The sequence below is a fragment of the Ostrea edulis genome, chromosome 7 (assembly GCF_947568905.1).
Source record: "Ostrea edulis chromosome 7, xbOstEdul1.1, whole genome shotgun sequence".
NCBI classification, from domain to species: domain Eukaryota; kingdom Metazoa; phylum Mollusca; class Bivalvia; order Ostreida; family Ostreidae; genus Ostrea; species Ostrea edulis.
Genome location: NC_079170.1, coordinates 17,933,142 through 17,957,210, shown reverse-complemented (window position 1 = coordinate 17,957,210; position 24,069 = coordinate 17,933,142). Strand labels below are relative to the sequence as shown.

Sequence of the window (24,069 nt, the reverse complement as noted above, 5' to 3'; positions counted from 1 at the left end):
AAACTGTGACAAATATATTTGCCAAACCTGATACCAGTGATCGAATACTGCATACAGAGAGGCAGTCAAGTATATCCAACCCACGCCTATTAATACCGAGGTACATGAATAGACAGTGTTTGATCGAGTTTCAGTCTTTTAAATTGGATTACGGTATTTAGCAATGCATGTACACACAAAGCATTTTTATTACTCTATTTTGTGTATTTGTCACATAATATCGCGGATCATGTGTTCTGCCACAACATATACAAGTAGAGTTGTAAATTAGATTTAGATTCTAAAAGAAAACAAACAACTTTTTGTGGAATTGAACTTTGTTCCAATATTTCATTATCACTTGCATCATTATTGTGTTTATGTTCCTTATCTGATTTCATTTGCGAGAACATGTTCAACTTTTCTTAGGTAGGCTACTTCATGTAACAAATAAGTTGATGTTACTAGGGGTTTTAACAATCTCGTTTAAATCTTAGCATTTCGCAAATTATATGGTCGTTTTAACGATTTAACTTGCATATACATATACTGAAGCTACAAAGTCAGCTGTTACAGTATGTTAAATGTTAGTCCTTCGAGAGGTAGAATGACATATACTTTGATTAACATTTATTTTATGTTTTATTTCCAATGATATTAAATATCTGCGATCAAGTTTTAGAGGAAAAAGACGTGTGTACTACCCCATCTCCTGTCCAGGTACTATATGCTACTACACCAGTATGCATGGTAGATACTAACGTTTTGATTTTAAAGCTTGCAGGGCTATCCCTAATAAAGATTTACTTGTCCAGCAGTTGAAGGCTACAAGCTGTTTTAGCATTGTAGTTGGTAACGTTGGAGGTAGGATTGTGCTCTGCTGGAGGAGACACCCCTCCTGCTTGCATGGTCTACGGAGTATCCCCTTTAAACAAATTGAAATTTAAGAAACCAAATGATATATTCCAGCTATATTTTACTACAAAATTATGTCACTATATTGATGCTGATTTAGAAGCCATGTAGGGTAAGCCTTAATTGCTCATCTCAATTTCAACCTGAATTTAAATTATCTGCTGGCCACACCCTTAGTATGCAATAATCAGTATTCACTTCCTCTAAAAGGAAACTACAATAAAGGTGTTTTGATCAAATCATGGAAAATAGAGGACCGTCCATGATACTTTAAGAATGGACATCATCCTCTATGAGAGTTATATTTACACAAAGAATAGATATATATTAACAAATATCAATGAAATATTATTGTTAAGGCTCTTTAAATTAAATGATTAGGGGAAATTAAGACAAACTAGTGATTTACATTAGTGAAAATGTGCATTTATTTCCTTCTGCAAATGTTCTCTCTATATATCAAGTAACAAAATTAATATAGAATGTATTGATTTTGATAATTATTAGATGTAGAATGTCTTGAAATGTCGATGTAAGATCTGATATCTGTCTCACCTCAAAAAACCAAAAATGATGGAACAGCTGCTCCTTGAACTGGACAAGTAACTGAATTGTCAACAACAGATTAGCACACGATGATAGATCAGCGCTATGCTTTAAGGATGTATCTTACTTGGTTTTTTTTAACTATAAGTAAATGAGCTATAGAACAGTACTAGAACGGTAGCTATATAGAGGATATCTATATTGCGTGTTTTGATATTTGATTTATTCAACGAGTTGATATGGTTTATTTATTCGCGAGGCTTGCCAAGTTTGATAAACCAAAATATCAAAATACGCAGTTATAGGTGTTTTATTTATCTTTTCGCTTAGTTTTTAAAAGATCCCCAGCTGATTGAATTTGTTTTGAATCCGTGGCTCAGGTGTCGTACTTATTAATCTTCCTTACGCGAGTAAAAATAGTGCACTTATAATCGACTAACGCGCGGATGAGTTAAGGATTTCCCCATAAATACCAGTGCTTTAAAAAAAATGTACTTTACCGCATTGGCACATTATATGACGTCACAATGAAAAATACGTCATGGTGAAGGTCATGACGTACATATCTACATTCCTTTTCCGGTTGGAAATGTCAAAATATTTTTTCTTTGTTTACCACCGCTGTCAAACGATAAACCGCAATCGTGTAAAAGTTTCTGCCAAATAAGTTTTATAAATTCTCTTTGATATTGAAATAGTTTCAATTTCTTCTTTATATAACATACATGCTAAAGTAATATCCATATTATATTGTGATCTTGATATCGTCCCTAATCTGCACGTATAGTGACTTTCACAATGGACTCATTTGCATAAACAGGGTTTCCGTTCTAGTTCGTCAATACAACTTCGCATTGGGTCAAATGTTGTCTGACGTGTTTCATACCGCTTGTTAAGCCGTTCTTGGCACATTGATTTTGACTACGGATAACTCCGTTTACCTGATCAGGATATGGGACTCACGGTGTGTGTGACCGGTCAACAGGGGATGCTTACTCCTCCTAGGCACCTGATCCCACCTCTGGTGTGTCCAGGGGTCCGTGTTTGCCCAACTATCTATTTTGTATTGCTTGTAGGAGTTATGAGATTGATCACTGTTCGTTATCTTCACTTTGCATACAAATTTCATCATCGGCACGACACCCCGAGGTTTTTGAGTGAAAGATATTTGATTTATGTGACATGTGAACTTCAGAGCAAAAGGAAAGTTAGGGGATCAAGTTGTGGCTTCAACAGAAAACATGGTTTTTTTTTTAGGTTAGATTCAACTTCGTATATGCAAAAATCGCCGCATCTTGTATATTCAATGCAAAAATTAGACATGTTACAAGTCACGATAAACTTGCTCCCTTCACTTTTCAAATTAAGAAATTAATATGTTTTGAAGTTATATTAACTTCAAATTGCATTGATATCTGGATATCGCGCCAATGGAACGATTTATACATACACGGTACAATTTTATCTTGATATTTGATCACGTGATATACAGCTGATGTAGAGACTGTCGGTCTGGTGAAAAATGTATGGGAGATAAATATTCACTTAATTATATATACATATTTTTTGTATAAAAGGGTTGTGTGTACAGAATTTGTTAAAAATTGATCTATTTATTAATGCTTTTCCCCCTGACATATTTCTATGGCCCTACTGAACACAACTGCGCGTATATTACAACTAGCATTTTTATAAAAGAAACCATGAATGAAAATTGTTTTAGAAGGGATTATAGTTTTTATTAATAATGGTTTTGCCATTTCAAAAAATAACAGCTATATATTGACCGATTATTTAGTTTTGACGTAGGCCTGACCTTCTGATAAAAGTTTGATGTCGTCGTCTTTTATAAATAAACATGTGTAACAACGATCAATGAAAATGATATATCAATGCAGCTTTATTAGAATGTTGAACAGTTTACAATGAAAAGCAGAAGTGTTTGGGTATTTGGATTTTTTCTACATGGTTTCTTTGGACCTGAGGGCGAGAGGAAATCCTGAAGCACTTTAGAAAGTAAAGCTGTTGAGATTCATTACATTCAAAATCGCTCCAGAGAAAAGTAACTGTCTTTGTGAATATTTGGTACCGCAGCATGTCCAGGTACTTTCGATTAGGCCTGTCCAGTAGGCGGTTCATTCCTTGTTGATGATAATAGTGTGGACAATTCTTTGTTTTCTTATCGTAGTTTTTGATCCAGTTGACATTTATATGGCTGGTAACCTGCATTATATATCAGTGGGGGGAATATCATTTTAATTTTGCTATAAAAGAAATTCTAAATAAATACAGAATAACAAGCTATACGCTTTATTTGATGCATCGATATGCATAAACATAGAAACGGGGACGATGTCAAAAGTAGTTCGGACCGAACGTACTTTATCAAACGGGCGTGTGATAAAGCTCATGCTTTATCTCACTTGCAATATACACCACTATTTGAGATAAAGTTCTATATCTACATAAACTTGAAGTTCATCAATGAATAGTTGCCTACAGGGGACATGGAACACACTGTATCAATGTTATGATATGATACTATCATCATGAATATTTATGACTTTGTGTCAAACTAAAAAGGCTAACAAATAGACTAGTTGAAAATATAAAAGAAACCAATTACCGGTAATGAGTTTTACCATGTTAAAGAGCGGGTCCCAGTACTTTTTACACAACATTGACAGTTCATGAAACATTTCTTGAGCAAGTTCAATAACTTCAGACGCATTATATAAAAACTAAATCAAGAGGTGCCAGTTGAGTTGATAAAATCTACTTCTATCAAAAATGTTTTGTTTTAGGAATATAAGCTTGATTTATTCTTATAAAACGTACCTTATGACTTTGTATTTTGCAGCAATACAGACATACGAAATTTAAACAATGTGACGTCACACCATGAACACAATTATGTGTCTGCGGACGATTCTTTCAACAGCGATAGTGAAAATTCTTTACCATCACCGATTATTGAGAGAGAGAGAAAGACGACGAAAACGATTATAGTGAACGTATGTGTGCCGGGCCTTATAGGTTTGAGCCTCAAAGGGCCGAGGCAACTGCAAGTGGAAGTGATAATAGGCCTACAACTCAACCGTCCCAGATTGTCATATGACTCAGTCGTAGAGAGGACAGGATATATGTCCTGGTTTGTCTTTCGAAATTGACTATACGCCTGTACAACATATCGAATAAATCCCAAATCTTGTTGTGTTAAGTGCGCAGGTGTTTTGTTGTTGTTTAAAACACGCCCGTTTGGCGTTTCCTCTCATATAAACAATGTCTAACATTACTAGTGTACACCTTTCCAAAGGTATACACATGTTACTCATCAATGTTTAAAACATGTCTATTTCTCTATGTTCTCCTCTAAACAGTTATTTATCACAAGATTTTGTATGAAAAAGAAAACAAAACTTCATTTTCATTACTTCATCTGCATTTGTATACGATATTACTTCATCTTTTTACCCATAAGACATGAAATGTTTTGTAGTGTTTCAATCAACATATTTTGGAGAGAAAAGCAGCTTTCATAATCTGTCCTGGTATGGATTGCTCTGCCAATTCATTTAATTCAGTGTCACTTTTCACAATCAAATAAATAGGAGATGCTTACTCCTCCTAGGCACCTGATCCCATCTCTGGTGTGCCCAGGGGTCCGTGTTTGCCCAACTATCTATTTGGAATTGCTTATAGGAGTTATGAGATTGATTACTGTTCGTTATCTTCACCTTTCACCCAGCCGTTAGCTCATTATCTTAAAATAAAGTGAAAAAAATGTTGTATGTAACAAAGAAGTATAGTGTACAAAGAAATCAGATAAATATATTTAAATGAAGAACTGCACATTCCCTCCATTGTTAAATTGAAGCATATTTTAGGTCACCTGAGTCACTCAGGTGACATTTTGCCTTTGGCATTCGTCCGATGTTGTGCACCGTGTGACGTGTGCACAGGCAGGGACAGACAGACCGGCTGAATTTTATTTTATGTTTCCTGTTTTGCACACCTTTCATAAAATTATTCAATACAAAGAATTAAAAACTGAAGAAATAAGGAAGACAAATTAAAGCATTCCTTGTAGGGTTTTTCCCATTAGGGGATGGTACCGTATGGTATATACCCACACTATTATTAATACAGACAAAATTACCGGTTCCTGTGAATATACTTACACCTGACGACCTGTGAAACGTTGTAAACAGTGAATGTAAGCAACTGCATGTGAATGAGTATTTCAGATTGTTCTAGCTGTAATAACCCCGTCGAATTTCATACAGATTTTTTGTGTAAAGGTTAACTTATATGTATACCATTAAAATTTCACGGGAAAGACTAGTAATGCAGAGATCTAATATCCTATATTATTTATTATGTTGTTAAGACATTTATTCACAAACACGTAGGCCTACATATAGGAGCTTATGATTACTACATGTAAAGTAAAGTTAATATCATAATAGGATATTCATTCCCATTTCATGTGCATTATGGTACATCTTCTCCTATGGGACATTATATCCCATATTAAGTTTTAAAATGGAAGTTAACATCCTATGAGAGAAATTGGATTTTTTTTCTCCCATTGAATTTTTTATATTGATTTAGATGAATTAAGCATGTCTTCTCTATCTAAGATCATTCATTATGGAATCTGCAATTTCTAAAAAAAAAAAAATATCTCAATGAATTCATTCACAGTCAAATCACTGCAAATTAAAGTACACGTCCTCCCCCCTTGTCGTAAACTACGGTTCAAATGTATGCTCTTCTCCCTTTTCAACGAGAGAGGAGCGTTCATTTCAGTCATGGCTTCCGACGACGGTCCGTCCAAAGGCTAAAGGAAAATAAAGGAAATGTTCTGACATTTTTATGTACTTTTATAATATATACATGTTCTTGGCTTGTATGGAACACAAATACAATGCTAATAGAGAGTATTTGTTAGTTAGTAAATATGATGGATAATAGTTTTTATGTTCCACAATAGTTTTTCATTGTTTGTAAGTTATACATAAAATAAATCAAGAAATGAACTACAGAAAATACTTTTCAGATACAGATTATATCATATATCAATTAAATCGTTATTTTACATGGTCGAATTCCTGTTTCGCAAACATTTTTTCTATGTATACCTACTTTTCAAACGTGTGCAAAACGAAAACATACCAGGGATATCTTTACACCCAACGATGTAAACATGACATATTACAATTTCATGCATACAGTTGTAGTATATATACGGGAAAAGTCCCACTGAATTACAACCCAGGTTCGTATTGGCCCTCAGGTTTCAGTGTAATTCCAAAATGACAAGACAGAAACACAGTTTGTAATTTATTAAATGAAAATATGCATTTAGAAGTTTATAAGAGTTATCTTTCCTAACCCCTCGTAACTGAACATAATTCCTAGTGTATTACAGAAATGAATGAAGAAAAAGTAATAACTTGAAATGGCCAAGAAGGGGAAGCTCGGTCTGCAGATCAACAATGTGTGTGTGTGTGTGTGTGTGTGTGTGTGTGTGTGTGTGTGTGTGTGTGTGTGTGTGTGTGTGTGTGTGTGTGTGTGATCATCTTAATATTATTATTACAGACCGCGCAAAATCGTGGTCTGTTCTGATATGGGTTTGTCGTGAACGTTTTTAAAGTGTACTTAAGTAATGCATTTCTTATTTTTTTTCGTTGGATGGAGGATACCCTGAAAAAAAAAGACGGAAAAGTTTTCCGTCTTTTGTTTCGTGGTATACCTCCATCCAACGAAAAAATAATGAATTTATTCCTTATCATTTAATATTTTGAAACATTGAGCTTATATGATAAAACATGATGAGTTGAATTAACGTTTATTCTTGGACTACATTTTATGTCATTTCGAGATGGGCGCAGGAACATGTGAACACACAACTTGAAAAACTTTAACTAAATCCGCTGTGGTGGTTTCCACGAACTGTCATTTACAATTTACTGTTGAGCAAACGGGTTTTTGTGGACTGAGGTTAGAAATAAGACCATTTGAGAGAAAATTGCTGGAATTTTGTTGGGTTGAACTGAAATTAAGTGCAAGGTTCGATGTCGGTACTAACGGCAAGCGTTGGACACGTGCATGATCATGATGTGGGATGCCAAGTTCTCTTGACGATTGACACGGCTTCCAGGTGGACAAGTGAGTGTTACAGAGGGTTTTCCAAGTTTTATCAGTGAATTCCTTTGGCGCCACAGCTGTTGTAACGTCTTACGGAAGCCTCGTTTTGGTGCTCACTTATAAACATATTATGCCGGAGTTCGAAAACCTAGTCTTCAAAGGCTACAATATTGCAGTATCGCTGAGGCAATGTGTGGTGTATCTGGATGAAGGAAGTTGTCGCAAGGTGTAAACTGAACTATTGATTGTCATTTCCGGGTGACTTTGGGGGGGGGGCTCAAATAGACATGTCAATTTTTGTTTTCAGGATTCCCAATCTATAAATACGAAGCATCCAGAGAATCTCAAACATACCAATAGAAAGTATTTCCGGCATTTCTTTTTTGTTGGATACGATATTGCAATAATTTGTCAATCCATGAAAAAACGTTTAACATGTAAAATTAAATGATATGCGTTTCTGTGAAATTAATGTTTTAAGTTTTGAAAATACTTCCAAAATCAATATAATACGTACGTGATAAGAGATTGAGGTTGATATTAGCCTTTGAGTTGTATTATCTCTAAGACAAATTAATCGAATTAGCATAAAATTGTAATACACATTATAGCTGTCAATTTGTACTACGATTGTTTCGGGTTCTATTTCAATCATGATCATGAAATATAAAACGGGTGTGTATGATTTCTTATGCAGCATGATACCGGGATATCTTTGATTGTTGTGCCATTTCTTTATAACAAAGCTTATCCATGATCACAACAGTTCCGCCGTTGTCTCCTTCTTTAATTACAATAATTCGATTATACTTCGTAAATCATTAATAGCTGATTTTTTGTGTAAAGGCAATCTTACTTTTGCTTTTCAATTTTCCCTTGTTAGAGTTGACAGACGATTTAAGACAACTGATGCATTCATCTAGATGTCTGTCTCTGTTAATGGGGGTGGGGGGTCTAAATCTTTTTTGTTTCGTACAAGGGATCCATCCTCATTCGAAGAATTTTGAAAGAACTCTTTCAGGCGTAGTTTTCGGCAAAATTCGTCGGTGTTATTTAATAAATTTGAAAAAAACATCTATATAAAGAACCAGTTTTGAACTAACTCCAAAACGCCCGGTTTTATAATAAATCGACCACTAACGAGGATCGCCAAATAATGCTCAAAGTAGAAAAAATCAATAGAAAAAAATCGATAGCTTCACCAAAAATGAAAGAGATTATTTAACAAAATTTGAAGTTAATTCCAGTAACTTCTACGGATTATCCAAAATTCACAAACCTAAAGACATTCAAGACGCTGTAAAAACTTGGGAAACTTATATATAAAGTTGCATCAACCACACGACTTGAACATTCGGTCAATCATCACTGTACCAGCATCAAGTACACAGAAACTAAGTAATTTATTAAACATCATACTTAAACCTCTCTGCAACTTAGTTCCTAGTTACATTAGAGATGACCTTGACTTTCTAAATTATATTCCTAAAAATCTTAATCCTAATACTATCCTCGTAAGTTTTGATACAACCAGTTTATAAACCAACATCCAACATGCGTTAGAACTTGAAGCCATCAACTACTGGATTGATAACCATGCAGGTATATTAAATGCACGATTTTCTAAAAACAATTCTACTAGAAGGGATAAAATTAGTTCTTGAAAACAACCACTTCCATTTTGACAATGAATTCTTTCTACAGATTAAAGGAATATCTATGGGAACAAAATTTGCCCCTACATATGCAACTTTAGTAATGGGATATTTAGAAGATCAAATTTATAACCAAATATCGGACGTTTTCGACAATAACTTTAGTGTTTATATTCGACCAAATCAGAAACGTTATCTTGACGAAGAGAATTTAGAGAAATTCCATTCCTTCCTAAACACTATACGCGATTCAATACAATCTACAATGGATAAAAGTCACAATGAACTCTCATTTTTAGATTTACTTATTATAAAGGAAGGACCCAGAATAATCACAGATTTGTATTGTAAACCCACAGACACACAGCAGTATCTGCACTTCAAATCGCGCCACTCCTTGCACTTGTTTTGACACCTGTGTCCTAGATTGTTCTAGACCTTATGTTATTTTTAGTAGGAAGATGACGTAATGGTTGCATCAATGTCTTTCAAGATTATACTAGAAAATTCCCTCCTTTTATAAATACATTTGTACTCTGGGATTCTTCTGATTAAAACAAAATAGAAGTTTTGGTTAGAAAATATTTTAAGCATTTTGGATTCTATTATACTAGGAGTAGGATTTTGAAATTAGGCCTACTATTTTTGTGTTGGTAGATTCTGTTCGGATTTATTGTTCAGCTACAGTAAGTTAGTATTTTATTAATGTTACAATTTTATTTTAATTAATAATTGTAAATAAATATTATTAATTGTTCAATTGTCTTTTGTTGATAAATTCTGCTGGCTATATTAAGGGCACATCCTGACCCATAACAGGTGAATATCCAAGTACGTATTACTCCACAAATTTAAACTTTGTTTTCCTCATTTCAATGGCCCATTGAAATTTCTGTCTCTGGAATGGCGTGAATACATCCGTTATGAGGATATTCCACTTCAGACACCTCAGAAATAAAGAAAATAAAACTATTCATACATGTATGTAATAACATCAATATATTATTATCGAAAATAGATAAAAAGTGTCTTTATGTGCATATGATTTACATATGTATATCTCGATAAACGTCTCCATGTAAAACTTACACGGTACCAATTTTGATGCACCAGATGCGCATTTCGACAAATAATGTATCTTCAGTGATGCTCAACCGAAATGTTTGAAATCCGAAATAACAATGAAGTTTTAAAGCTATTATAGCCAAAAAACAGCGTGCCAAAAAATGTGGAGTCAAATTCGTCTAAAGATAAGAGCTATGCATGAGGGAGATAATCCTTAATTTTGAAATGAATTTCTAAATTTTATATATATAACATATCACATAAAACAATTGATGAAACATTATTGAAGTGAAAATTCAAGGGAAAAGAAAGAAAAATTGCACCACACACAACTATTTATCATGCATGTTGCCGAGGTCTTCAAACTGTAGTAGGCATAGAAAATATGAATGTGTTGAATTTTATATATTGAGTTATCTCCCATTGTGGAATGTCTAATGTAGGAGATAACAAGTAGTGGTATTACAAACAGAGGGTAAAGGGAAAACATGCAGAGAAATGTGTTTATTACATAGCTGAGTAGCTCTGTAGGTTAGTGCGTCAAGCAAAGGTTTTAATATTTTTTCAGATTGATTATACTAAAACTTCAATTTTTAATACATAAAGTATATTTGAAAGTTTACAATTTCAAAATATTGTAATACATGTCCTCCACCTTTCATCCATATCAAATTTCTCTGGTGTAGCATACCTCCTTAATTCTAGTGGTGTTCCAAGTATGTCTTCATGTATGTTATGATAATTACTCGTTATGAAAAGGAATCTCTCTTAATCGAAATAGTTCAGATCCCCCTCTCTCTCTCTCTCTCTCTCTCTCTCTCTCTCTCTCTCTCTCTCTCTCTCTCTCTCTCTCTCGCTTTTCTCTCATATGATATGATGACAGTGATGATCATGATTTGTGATGAATTTGATAAAAGAAATTAATTCAATGATAATATGTCTTTATCTTTTCTGAGGATCTCATTACTTTTGATGCATTGCATGTTTCTTTTATAGCAATAGGATCCGTGTAAGGTCTGATAAAAAATAAGAAATTTGTGAGAACTCTAAGTCACAACAATGATAAGGTAAACTAGTTGTAATGGGGACCGTTACATATATTCCCCACACCTCCCCCGTTAAAAAGTTATATCATTAGCCTTTAATTACATGTAGTACGTTTAATATGGTCATTTCAGTACCACGAAATGAAAGAAAGCAATGCAAGTGCTTACACGCGAATATGAGTATGACTTAGCACTTTTATTGATATCATTCAAAAGGCATTAGTATCATATAACCACAGTATCAATTTCATAACGTTTCCATTAAATATAAGGAAGTTATAGTGATTTTGAAATCGTCCAATCCAAATTCAGCACACGTACATGCACGTGCTGAGCAGTATTTTTAACCACAACAATTTGTAAGGATTACCAGGACACATCTAAAAACTTAACAACAGCGAGATGGCATTTTGTGTTACTCCAATATATAGATGCACATAGTATCTACCTTTGCTGTGAAAATCAACCCATTTGCTTCATTTATAAGAAAGTTACAGACGTTTTAGTATTATCCAATCAAAAACAAGCGCACGTGCACGAACAATTTTAATTTTCGTTCAAATTCTTTGTGCAGTTCAGTTTCTGTGGAATTTAGTCTGCATCAGTTAACGTCAACTAGGCAGACATACTTAACCAGGATGTATAATCAGAAGGAACACAGAGTATATTCAGATTTGTCAAGCCAGCTATGATTTTATCAAGACTTAAAAGTACTCCAAATTTTGTCAGTGTCCAGCAATGCTTCACAGTAGTATTAGGAAACATTACAATGTGCATTTTTATTACCTGATTATTGAGCAGAAGACAGAAACTTAAATCTTACAAATTTAGATAAATAAAAATATTGTACTACGTAAAATTGATCTATCATACTTGATTTAATATTAGTCAATTTCAAGGAAAATTTAGTGTCATTTCTCATGAGCAGTACCACGAAATATGAACATCTTAGTGAACCACTAGGCCAGGAAAGTTGAAATTTACACGACAGATATAGTGCAGAAATCATGGCCTCCAGGTGTAGGGTGATACCGCATTAGACAATCAAAGTTTTACATGGAAATATAATAAAGATTGGACCTGTTCAATATCTCCTGAGCTTTCATATTTTGTATATATAGTCTAGTACATGTAGGTTTAACTTTAAATATACAGTGTAGTGGGGGAGTAACTCAAATTCAAGATTTTATTCTTTTTAAAATCATACATTTAATGATGCTCATCTAAAAATTGTTGAAAATATGGAGAGGTGGGGTAGAAAGAGGTTTACCCATTGTCTAAGAAAAGTGTTGGGGAAAGCTGATTTTTAGAAAAGTTTGCTTATTTTGCTTCTTAATATTAGAATAAACGATAGATTTTGTTTCATTTTGGTGAAAATATACCTTCTAATATGATCTTAGAATTGCACAGGTAATCAAGTTGATTTACCGAGCTTTTAAAACATCTCTTGTCAAAATTACAACTTTCTACAGTGCATTATGTAAACATTATTTCTCTTTGAAAAAATCTTTAATTTGATACGTTTGACAAATTTTCACTAATATCTTATAAATTATTAGTGTTTCGTTTATAAAAATAGCATTCCTCGTGATGTTGAATGGTTAAATTGTTTGTTTCAGATTAAACATTGTTTCATTGATGGTATATAGTTGTATTGTATTTTAGTTGAATTCTAAAAATAGGCTGCCTTTGAGAAATCGTTACTTTGTATTTAAAAAAAATAATACCCGCTTTGAGCTATAAAACATTCAAATTTTCGGTCATAGTATTTCAAAATTCATATGCTGTATTTTTTAAAAAGTAAGACCTGAAAAATCAAAAAAAAATCCTTAAATTTGAAAATTAAAGAACCCACCTATCTTATGTTGCTAGCAAAATACTTTCTTTACTGACTGTCAATATGGTTTTTTATTGTTTTGAAAGCAAGGTGAAGATAACGAACAGTGATCAATCTCATAACTCCTACAAGCAATACAAAATAGATAGTTGGGCAAATGTAGAAACAAATGTGATGCAATTTAAAAAAAATACTTTAATGATACATTTTGTATGTTAATGCAATAAACTTCACCCAAAAATGGGTTTTACAATACTATCGAATGGACAAATATGGTGAGAAATTACTTTTTGTTGCCAACATACTTAATTGTTTCTTCAATTTTGATATGTATCTTACAGTAAAGTATTTCATGAGAAACATACATTCCATTATCACCTGCATATGGTGTTTATATCTTTCAACTGATTCGATACGCAAGAGCTTGTTCTGCGAATGGCCAGTTTTTAAATCGAGGCAAGCTAGTGACAAACAAAATGATGGTATAGGGGTTTCAACACTTTCATTTAAAGTCGGCATTTCGCAAATTCTATGATCGTTACAACGATTTAATTTGCCAATACAACCTATCATCGGGTCAAATGGTGTCTGGCGTGTTTCATACCAAATGTTAGACCGTTCTTGGCCCACTGATTTTGACTACGGATAACTCCGTTTACCTGATCAAGATATAGGGCTCACGGCGGGTGTGACCGGTTGACAGGGGATGCTTATTCCTCTTAGGCACCAATGTCCCAAAGACCATAAACTGAGAATAGACTTAAGTCAAAATTTTGATCACTTACATCTTAAAAGTTTTATCTAGCACGGATGTTTTTTAACAATCATGTGGTTTGCTTTTTAAAAAAAAAGTCAAATACGTACCAACATATGCCGAAAATTTTGCTTCTTTATGAAAATTATTTCAAAAGTTGGCTGGATATGAAATTTAAACTTAAGTCTATTCTCAGTTTATGGTCTTGAGGCCTAATCCCATCTCTGGTGTGTCCAGGGGTCCGTGTTTGCCAAATTCTCTATTTTGTATTGCATATAGGAGTTATAAGATTGATCACTGTTCTTTATCTTCACGTTTCATACAGTAATTATGAGCATATTTTGTGACATACTATTTCTCAGCACCTTAGTAATTCTTTGATCATTACCAGTACATAGCATTGCTCTTAATAATTCATTCAAGACGTGAAGAGGGTTAAATTCATTGGTATACCTTCTCGGGATTTTATATTTATTGTATATACAGTGCGTGTATGTGTGTATGTGAGTCAACGCCTGTTTGTATGTATGTGTGTGGGGGGATGCATGCGTACGACAATAACCACAACGTTGCAATGTATCGTGCTCAAAGCTATAAAACGATTCAAGTCAATACTACATGAATTACAAATCGCACTGTTTACCAAGCCACTGTAATCCGGGGATCTATATAATTAACTTTCGCTGTGTTTTCTCCCGTGTGATTTAGCATCTTGGACACCTCTTGCAATGCGTTGTTATATTGCTGAACCATGCTCCTCTCTGAAATGATATTAAATATTTCTATTGCTAATAAGTTTGCGCTTTTCTATGTTTTAACTTTTCTTGATTATACAGCTAACTACTGCAATTATGTCTAGTATTTTCTTTTCTTTTTTTGAAAAAAAGACTTATTTTTTTAATTTTATTAACAAGCATACAGTATACTATCAATTATGAAAAAGAAGAAATACTAGTACATACAGTTAGTACACAATGCAAATACGACATACTTTCGTCTTTCTTGATTTTTTGAAGTTTACTTTGAAACAGTTTTCCGGCACAATATGTCCTGATTGATTTTAATGTTGGTTTCATAGATTCTGTATATCTGCAAATGCCCTGGAAAAACTTGTTTAAAGTTGGTGCCTAAGGAAAGAAAAATATCATTATCAGATTTCCTATAATTTTTTATATGCATCATTTAAAGGAATGCCACAAATACAAATAAAGTAATTCTACACAGAAATGCATCCCAAAAAATTGTAAAATTGAAAGAATAATTCATTTTTTCTGAACTCTTCTATATTTATTTTTAGTTGAGATTTTATTTCCATGATTACATTTTCCTCTAATTCTTGGTGTTAAAATCATGGCTTATTTATAACCAGGAATGCTTAGAATACTTACTGTAAATGTAGAAATTTACACCTGGGGGTCATTTATACTAAATAGGAGGATACGAGAGTTTCGAGTAAACTACTCCCAAGCGTACTATTTCCATAGCTATGCAATTTATAAATGATGGTGGCGGATTTGTGCACGTTTAGATTTTGTCGTATTTGCGTTATTTGGAGGCAAAAGACAAAATGAAAGCACGATGAAACTTTAATTAGCGACTTTTCGTCACAAAATAACGAAAAGACGTCAAGTTATAAAGACGACAAAGGGAATCAATTTTGTCGCCTTTTGTCTTCGAATACCGCTACCACGGGGACTTGAATTTTTGGGGTAAGGTATTAGTGGTCCACTCCCACCAATGTGAAGAAATAGTGATGGAACTCTCTCTAGTTACGAAGATCCGCCCCTCCATTTTTTATGCATAATACATTGCACTTATTGAATAAATATCGGGCTTCAAATCATCAAATATCCCCTACCCCGGGGACAGAAATTTTGAGGGTAGGGTATTAGTTGTCCTCTCCCACTACTGTGAAGAAATGGTGATGGTACTCTCTCTCTGCCCCTACAACTTTTGCTTCGAAATCAACAAATAATCCTACCCCGGGGACTCAAATTTTGTAGGTAGGGTATTAGTGGTCCACTCCCACCACTGTGAAGAAATGGTAATGATACTCTCTCTAGTTACGGAAATTTTCCCCTCCAATTTTATGCATAACGCATTACACTTAGTAAATAAACATCGGGCTCGTAATTATCAAAAACCCCTACCCCAGGGACTGAAATTTTAGGGGTAAGATATTATTGGTCCAATCTCACCACTGTGAAGAAATGGTGATGGTACTCTCTATAGTTTTGGAGATCCGGCCCTCCAATTATTTTGTATAAATCATTTCACTTAGTGAGCAAACATCGGGCTCGAAATCATCAAAGACCCCTACCCCGGGGACCGAGATTTTGGGGGTAGGGTATTAATGGTCCTCTCTCATCACTGTGAATCCAATTTCTATTGATAACTCATAACACGTATAGAATAACTTTTCAGACCTCTTTAATAGCTGAATATGGTGTTCGAACAAAATGATACTGATATACGGATAGAAAACAACGAAGACAAACTTACAGAACCCTCGAAAGGGGGCATATATGCCTTTGTAGGCAGTTGAGTTCACCTGAAAGTTCCTAATCTTAGATAATATAGGGTCATAACGAAGGCAAATAGTAACTTGGCATCTGAAATCTGGACTGTATGGAAATACTCATATCTAGTGATCAGTGATTCAAAAACTTACTTTGTTAAACACCACTCTTATTCCACGCACAAGTACTCTGAAGTTGAAATAAAAAAATATGCTAGAGTTCCTCATTGACAATATCTTCGTGGTCTTTGGTGATCAGGTCTCCCAACAGTCTGTTGGAATTCCCATGGGCACGAATTGTGCTCCTTTGTTAGCTGACCTGTTTTTATATTCATATGAAGCAGAATTTATTCAAAAACTTCTACGTGAGAAGAAAAAATCTCTCGCTGTGACCTTCAATTCGACTTTTAGATATATCGATGATGTTTTGTCTATTAACAATGATAGCTTTCATTCATATGTCGATTTGATATATCCCTGTGAGCTCGAAATAAAGGACAACACGGAGTCGTCCACTTCTGCTTCATACTTAGATATTTTATTGAAAGTAGATATTAACGGCATCCTGACAACTCAACTGTATGACAAACGGGATGATTTCAGCTTCTCCATCGTCAACTTCCCACATTTATGTAGCAATATTCCATTATCACCTGCATATGGTGTTTATATATCTCAACTAATTCGATATGCAAGAGCTTGTTCTGGATATAGTCGGTTTTTAAATCGAGGTAAGCTACTGACAAACAAGTTGATGGTACAGGGATTTCAACAGTCTCGATTGAAGTCAGCATTTCGCAAATTCTATGGTCGTTATAACGATCTAGTTCGTCAATACGACCTCGCATTGGGTCAAATGCTGTCTGACGTGTTTCATACCGATTGTTAAGCCGTTCTTGGCACACTGATTTTGACTGCGGATAACTCCGTTTACCTTATCAGGATATGGGGCTCACGGTGGGTGTGACCGGTCAACAGGGGATGCTTACTCCTCCTAGGCACCTGATCCCACCTCTGGTGTGTCCAGGGGTCCGTGTTTGCCCAACTATCTATTTTGTATTGCTTGTAGGAGTTATCAGATTGATCACTGTTCGTTATCTTCACCTTGCATTGGCAACAGGGACTTGGGCCTCCTGTTTCTCGCCAAAAAGCCCGAATGTCACGGGGACTGTCTCCTCTCCCATGAGTACCATAATCTAAATCCAAGCAAGCTTTGTGTTGATGCAGGAACTCCATTTCAACATAAAAATATGATCCTCTAAGGGAGCCACATAGTACAGGAGTACAGAGGTTTTAACTATCTCGATTGAAGTCAGCATTTTTCTAATTCTATGGTCGTTATAACGATCTAGTTCGTCAATACAACCTAGCATTGGGTCAAATGTCGTCTGGTGTGTTTCATACTGATTGTTAGGCCGTTCTAGGCACGCTGATTTTGACTACGCATAACTCCGTGATCAGGATATAGGGCTCACGGCGGGTTTGGCCGGTCGACAGGGGATGCTTACCTCTCCTACATGTAGACACCTGATCCCACCCCTGGTGTGTCCAGGGGTCCGTGTTTGCCCAATTATTTATAATGGATTGCTTATGGGAGTTATGAGATTGATCAATGTTTGTTATTTTCACCTTTCATAGGCATGAACACTGAATTCCACATTTCCTAGGCATATATCCGCGGTACCGGTGATAAATCGTCTCAGCCTTGCGTTTTGCCAGCCTGCACAAGGGTAAAAGTCATGTTGCTTTATGAGCGACTTGGGATCAAGTTCCTCCTAGACCTTGGCGAAAATAAAACTGACCTTAGTACCTGTGTTCACTACCGCTTGCAGTTGCACTCCCTCGATTGTCATTTGTAGAATGGATCTTGTGGTCGGGCGTAATTACCCAATGGGAGCAAAGAAATCTTTGTAGGGCCCAGAAGCATGCTAATAGGGCATGCCATCCGTCTCCTCCGCTGCTTAGCTAAAAACCATCGCCAAACCATTTTTCTCCTCTGGATGAGAAACTTCCCGTGTCGCTGCTTCCGGGCATTTCTCAAGCGTTTCATCATCCACGTCCTCTTCCTGAAAAAGTGAGTCCTCCTGATCTGGTTAATACTCCAGTTCCCTTGCACCAAACCCTTTCAGCTCTGGCACTGCAATATCCTATGGGAATTTGAACTTGTCTGGGTCACATAATTTATCCATGGAGAAGGCTTCAAACTTGTCGTCTTCCCATCCGATGATTTAGTACCCATATTCCTCCTCCTTCTCTGGTGCCTCCAAAATCCGGACTTACTGCATGATAAAGGGCCAGAGGATCCTTTGAGATCAGGTCAATGGAGGGACTGTAGGACCCAGTGAGTTCAAAGAATAACCCGGCTCCAACAATAGGTCAACTAGGGATACGGCCTTGGTGTAGGGATATGCTGGCAATGACAAGAACCAAACCATGGCCGTACTGACCTGGGGTCTGATCATCAATCTGTCGGTGAGGGGATTGGGCTGATCTATCCAACACTCGAATGAAGGGATGCGGTGATTGGGGTATGGGATTCTGGGAGATTCCCAGAACTGGGTATGTAACCCTCGACTGTATAGTCGTAGTAGGCCTCACTGGGATATCGGACATAACTGACCCCCTCCCCCATTTGAGACGAGTAGTCGTCAGCCAACCCATCTAAGTCCCTAAAACTTCGAGTATTATGGCTAGAACTTTTCTTAGGTGAAGCGAAACTAATCAAGTTCTCCGGGGAGTTGCACCTGCAGTATGGATCCCCATCTAAAATCTAAACTGTCAATCTCCTGAAAATTGATCTGGGGACCAGTAAACCTCACCCCTATAATTGCCACCCCTGAACCTTCCATCCCCTCCCTCAAACAAAAAGGCAAGGATGGAGTGAAATAATCACTACCCAGTTCTCTGAGAAAACAACTCTAACTTAGGGCCTATCATACCGCCATGGGCACTTCCACTCCGTGGGTTGTCTAAACTAAATCCTACATTGTCTCTCAACCCAGTCATGTGTAAGTACAGGGATACGGGGTTATGTTGCGCTACCGCTGGGGTATCCGGGGAGGGGCAGAAGCCCAACAAAAAAGACACATCATCCACAGACAAATGCATAACCTTTATAAACAAAAATATACAACGCTACTAAATTGTTATTACAAAATGTCTAAATAATTGATTCTGTCCATCTAAAACAATTACTAAATCTCAATTTAATTCAAACTGAATAACATAAACTAAATTGAAAGACTCTGACAAAATGGCGGCACACCAGCGTACTACAGGGAAACAAATACTTTGCAATCGCCCATGGAGATAACTCCGTGACCTGGAGTTAGGCGCCGGTAAAGTACCCCATAATTAATCATTAAAGAGGTTTGAAAAATGGACCGAGACTCGGAAGGCCCAAGGTGGGACTGCAGCAGTACCAAACTGAGGGCGGAAAATGATAGTTCTAGGGTTTTCCCTTCTTACCTCCATGTTCTTTTTGTGGATACTTCAAAGATTAAGTTGTTATTCGTCTTCCTTATATATGATTATACATGATGGAAAACCATGAACTTTCAGGTAGCTCATTTACTCTTAGATGCCTATTTGACCCCTTTGAAGGGTTCTATATGTTTGACTTCGTTGCCCTCTATCCTTATATCAAAATTATTTTCTTTCATCACCCAATATTCAAACATAAGAAAAGTCTGAAATCGTGTCTGACCTTTGGGATCGAGGTCGAAGAATGTACCAAAATTAAGGGCGGAAAATGATAGTCCGAGGGATCCCCTTCCTTGCCTGCATACTGCTTTTGCAAACTCTTCAAAAATTAATTTGTTATTACATGTACCGGAGTAGATTTCATTATGACCCTGCAAGATGTAAAATCAAAAATTTTAAGGTAAGCTCAATTGTCCTTAAAGGCCTATGTGACCTTTTAAATGTTGTTGACTTTGTTGTTCTCTATCCATCTATCAGCTTTATTTTCTTTCATCACCAAATATTCAATTATTAGAGATTTCTGAAAACTGGTCCCACCCTTGTGAGGCTCCAGATGGTACCCCTACAGCCGCAAATTAAGGGCGAAAATAATAGCCCTAGGGTTCCCTTGCCTGCATGCCCCTTTTGTGGACTCTATACAGATTAAAAAGTTATGATTAGCCTTCGTTATAACCCTACATGATGTACAATCATGAATTGTGAGCTTTATTGCTTTTAAAGGTCAATGTGACCCCATGTATTGTTTTTATATGTTTAACGTCATTGTTCTTTACCCTTTATTCGTTTTGTTTTATTCCAACACCCTATAGTCAATCGTTAGAAAGGTCTCAAAAGTGGATCCACATTTGGAAGACCCCAGGTGGTACCCATACAGCCCCAAACTAAGGGCGGAAAATTATAACCTTAGGGATCCCCTTACTTGCCTACATACTCATCTAGCAGACTCTTCAAAGATTAAGTTGTTATTAGCCTTCATTATGACCCTACATAATGTAAAATTACGTGAGCTCAATTGTACTTTAAGGTCTATGTGACCTTTTAAAAGGATTATATGTGTTTTACTTTGCTGTTCTCTACCCGCCTATCCGCTTTCTTTTCTTTCATCACCCAATATTCAATTATTAGAGAGGTCTGAAAAGTGATCCCACCCATGGGAGCCCAAAGGACCAAACTGCCCCAAACTGAGAACGGAGAACTGCCTGCATAGATTAAGTTGTTATTGGCCATCATTATGACCCTACATGAAATTATCACCGTACATGTAAATTATGAATTATGCATAAAACTTAGAGGGGAGGGTCTCTGTAACTAGAGAGACTACCATCACCATTTCTTCCCAGTGGTGGGAGTGGACCACTAATAACCTACCCTCAAATGTTCAGTCCCCGAGGTAGGGGTATTTGATGATTACGAGCCCGATGTTTATTCAGTAAATGTAATGCGTTATGGATAAGAATTGTAGGGGCGGATCTCCGTAACTAGAGAGTACCATCACCATTTCTTCACAGTGTTTGGGGTTGGTAACTGGCACCCCATCCGTATAATTTCTGTCTGATGTTCATTTTATGCATATAGAAATTTGAATTGCGAACTGCGTTCTAGAATGCAGTTCACTATTGAATTGTCTATTGTGAACTGCGAACTGCGTTCCAAAATCTAACTGCCATAAGCCACCGTCGATATATTTAAATGTCGAATTGAAGGCCACAGCAAAACAAAATTTCATCTCACGTAGAAGTTTTTGAATAAATTCTGCTTCATAGGAATATAAAAAATATAAGAAATACAATTCATTTTTGGAAAAGCATAGGGTTATGAATCGCAGCTCTTTTCATGAAACGCTAAGTGTATTCACAAATTGTGCTGGCGTGAAGTGTTGCAGTTCATACTGTCATGTTCTATTTTTTTTAAATTTACTGGGTGGATAGTTTTTGTGACTACACCCACCTAGTGAATTTTTGAAAAATTACTATGAATACCCTCATGTATATTAAAAAAAAACATATTTCTTACATCAATAATTCATTCTAATCAATCATTATGACTTGTAATCAAAGAAAAATAGCATCAGAATCGGTTGTAATTTGTCAATATTTACAAATTACACAATCTATATGGTAAATTACGCATTCATGTTTTAACATGGAAAAACGACCATCTACCTTATTTCTTTAAATATGTAGATTAGGTGGAACTACAGCTGCTTTTGATTACACTCGCAACTTTCTGTGCATATTTCAAAAAGCATTAGTTTGAATGTAATGGTCATAATTATTACCTTTACCAAGTCGAATACTTGGTCATCCATGTCTTTTCCTTCCCGCAACTCTTCTAATTTTTGATATACCAATTTTGGTAAAACTCTTTTACTTGAAAATGGTACGGACGATTTACCCAAGAAGCTTAACTCGACCCAGCAGGACTTCTTATCTTTCCAAAGTTTTAAATTTGAAAATGTCAAAGAACACAATCCTTTTGTCTTGGCACTTAACCCTGGCTGTTTTGGATAACTAGGTCGCAACACAAACTAAAAACAAAACTATCAATTTAGAAAATAGAACGGGATTTTTAGATTGAACTTCTTAGGATTACAGGTATAAACGTACGTCATCAAATCATGCCTTAGAAGTAGGTACCCATTGTAATTTTAAGTCATATAATTATGATCATTTCAAACCTTGAAGAAAGCTGAGTATACATGTATATTAACTGGTATTGGAAATGATCTTTGGATACGGATATATTTTAAGCTATGGATTAAATAGTTGATGAAAAAAGAACTTGTACTCAATTCCTTTGTAAAATTCGGTTGCAATAAAATACCGGTGATCACTCTAAATGCGCTTCCATTAAAACTGATTGATGTGAATATTTTTAATGTATGCACTAGCGATTAATTTGTTATTGTATTGATGCATCATTATCAAAATTTAATGATAACTCATAATTTTTGTGTTAAAGAACATATCGCATTTTCCTAAAGTTCTTAATGCTTTTTAAAGCAAACCTCAATGTTTGGTTAAATTTTATTTATCACGGTTATATTTCTTTAGTGGTCCCAATTTTGGATATTTGTGGTTCCGTGGCACAGAGGATAGCATGTTCCCTTGGAAAAAAAAGGTCGCAAATTGCCAACTAATTTTATCGGTTTAGTCTATATGAAAAAAAAAATAGCAAAACAAACAACAGATATAGTGATATATGAAATGTGAAGATAACGAACTGTGATCAATCTCATGACTCCTATTAGCAATACAAAATAGATAGTTAAACACGGACCCCTGGATACACCAGAGGTGGGATCAGGTGGCTAGGAGGAGTAGGCATCCCATGTACGTTTATCTGTGCATTGTGTGAAAATATAGTAAGGTATCGAAAATATAGGAAGAAACTAACAGGAAGCATCATAATAAATTATAAGTGAATGATATTAATATTATTTCGCATTCAATATCATTTCCACCGAAAAATTGGACGCTGATTATATTTTCAAACACATACCTTTATCATCAAATATAATGCTAAATGTTTCTGGACCAGCACGTTATTTGTAGAATAAAGACCCGATTCACAGAGTTCTAGCAAGCGTGGAATTTCCCTGTGCAATTGTCTTGCTATATTGAACTTTCTTTTGTCACGTAGCCCCTAAAAGGAACAAACTTAATCCGTAATTGGATATGACACAAATTCTTCATGATATGATGTATTGTTTCGTGGAGTTGTAATGATATTTTGTGTCCTCAAAATCGACAGGCATTGTCTTCATTGTTTTCTTTTAATATTTGAATACATACATATCTCTACTTACTTTCTGACTGGATGACGCTTTCAATTGAATATATTTCCTTTTCTTTGAAAGCTTGTCATACCAAAAAGCAAGATATAAAACCTGAAACGTATTTGGAATTGTAAACATTAGTCATCTCAACATATGAAATGCATAATCCTCTTTTAATACTTATTCGAAACGCTTTGAGGAATACGATATTGCTGATATGCTATAAAAGTATAATTGTACCTTGTCATCATGAATGGTTTTAAATGTGTGTTCAGGGGAAGGTCGACGTTCAGTGACCCTGGAAGAAATTAATTGTTTCAGTAATTAAGGAATGAATGAT

The 24,069-nt window shown here is 35.4% G+C and overlaps 1 protein-coding gene across 1 annotated transcript; it reads right to left on the bottom strand.

The window, feature by feature from the left end:
• Positions 1-6,773: 6,773 nt before the first annotated feature.
• Positions 6,774-24,027, bottom strand: LOC125653839 (DNA topoisomerase 1-like). The gene is made up of 9 exons (XM_056143576.1): positions 23,970-24,027; positions 23,760-23,840; positions 23,453-23,596; positions 22,230-22,478; positions 20,489-20,584; positions 20,175-20,270; positions 14,942-15,077; positions 14,594-14,711; positions 6,774-10,195 (listed from the first exon to the last, which is right to left on the bottom strand). Exons 3-9 carry the CDS (start codon positions 23,459-23,461, stop codon positions 10,087-10,089), a joined length of 813 nt encoding a protein of 270 aa, XP_055999551.1. The 5' UTR covers positions 23,462-23,596; positions 23,760-23,840; positions 23,970-24,027; the 3' UTR covers positions 6,774-10,086.
• Between the last annotated feature and the right edge of the window lie 42 nt (positions 24,028-24,069).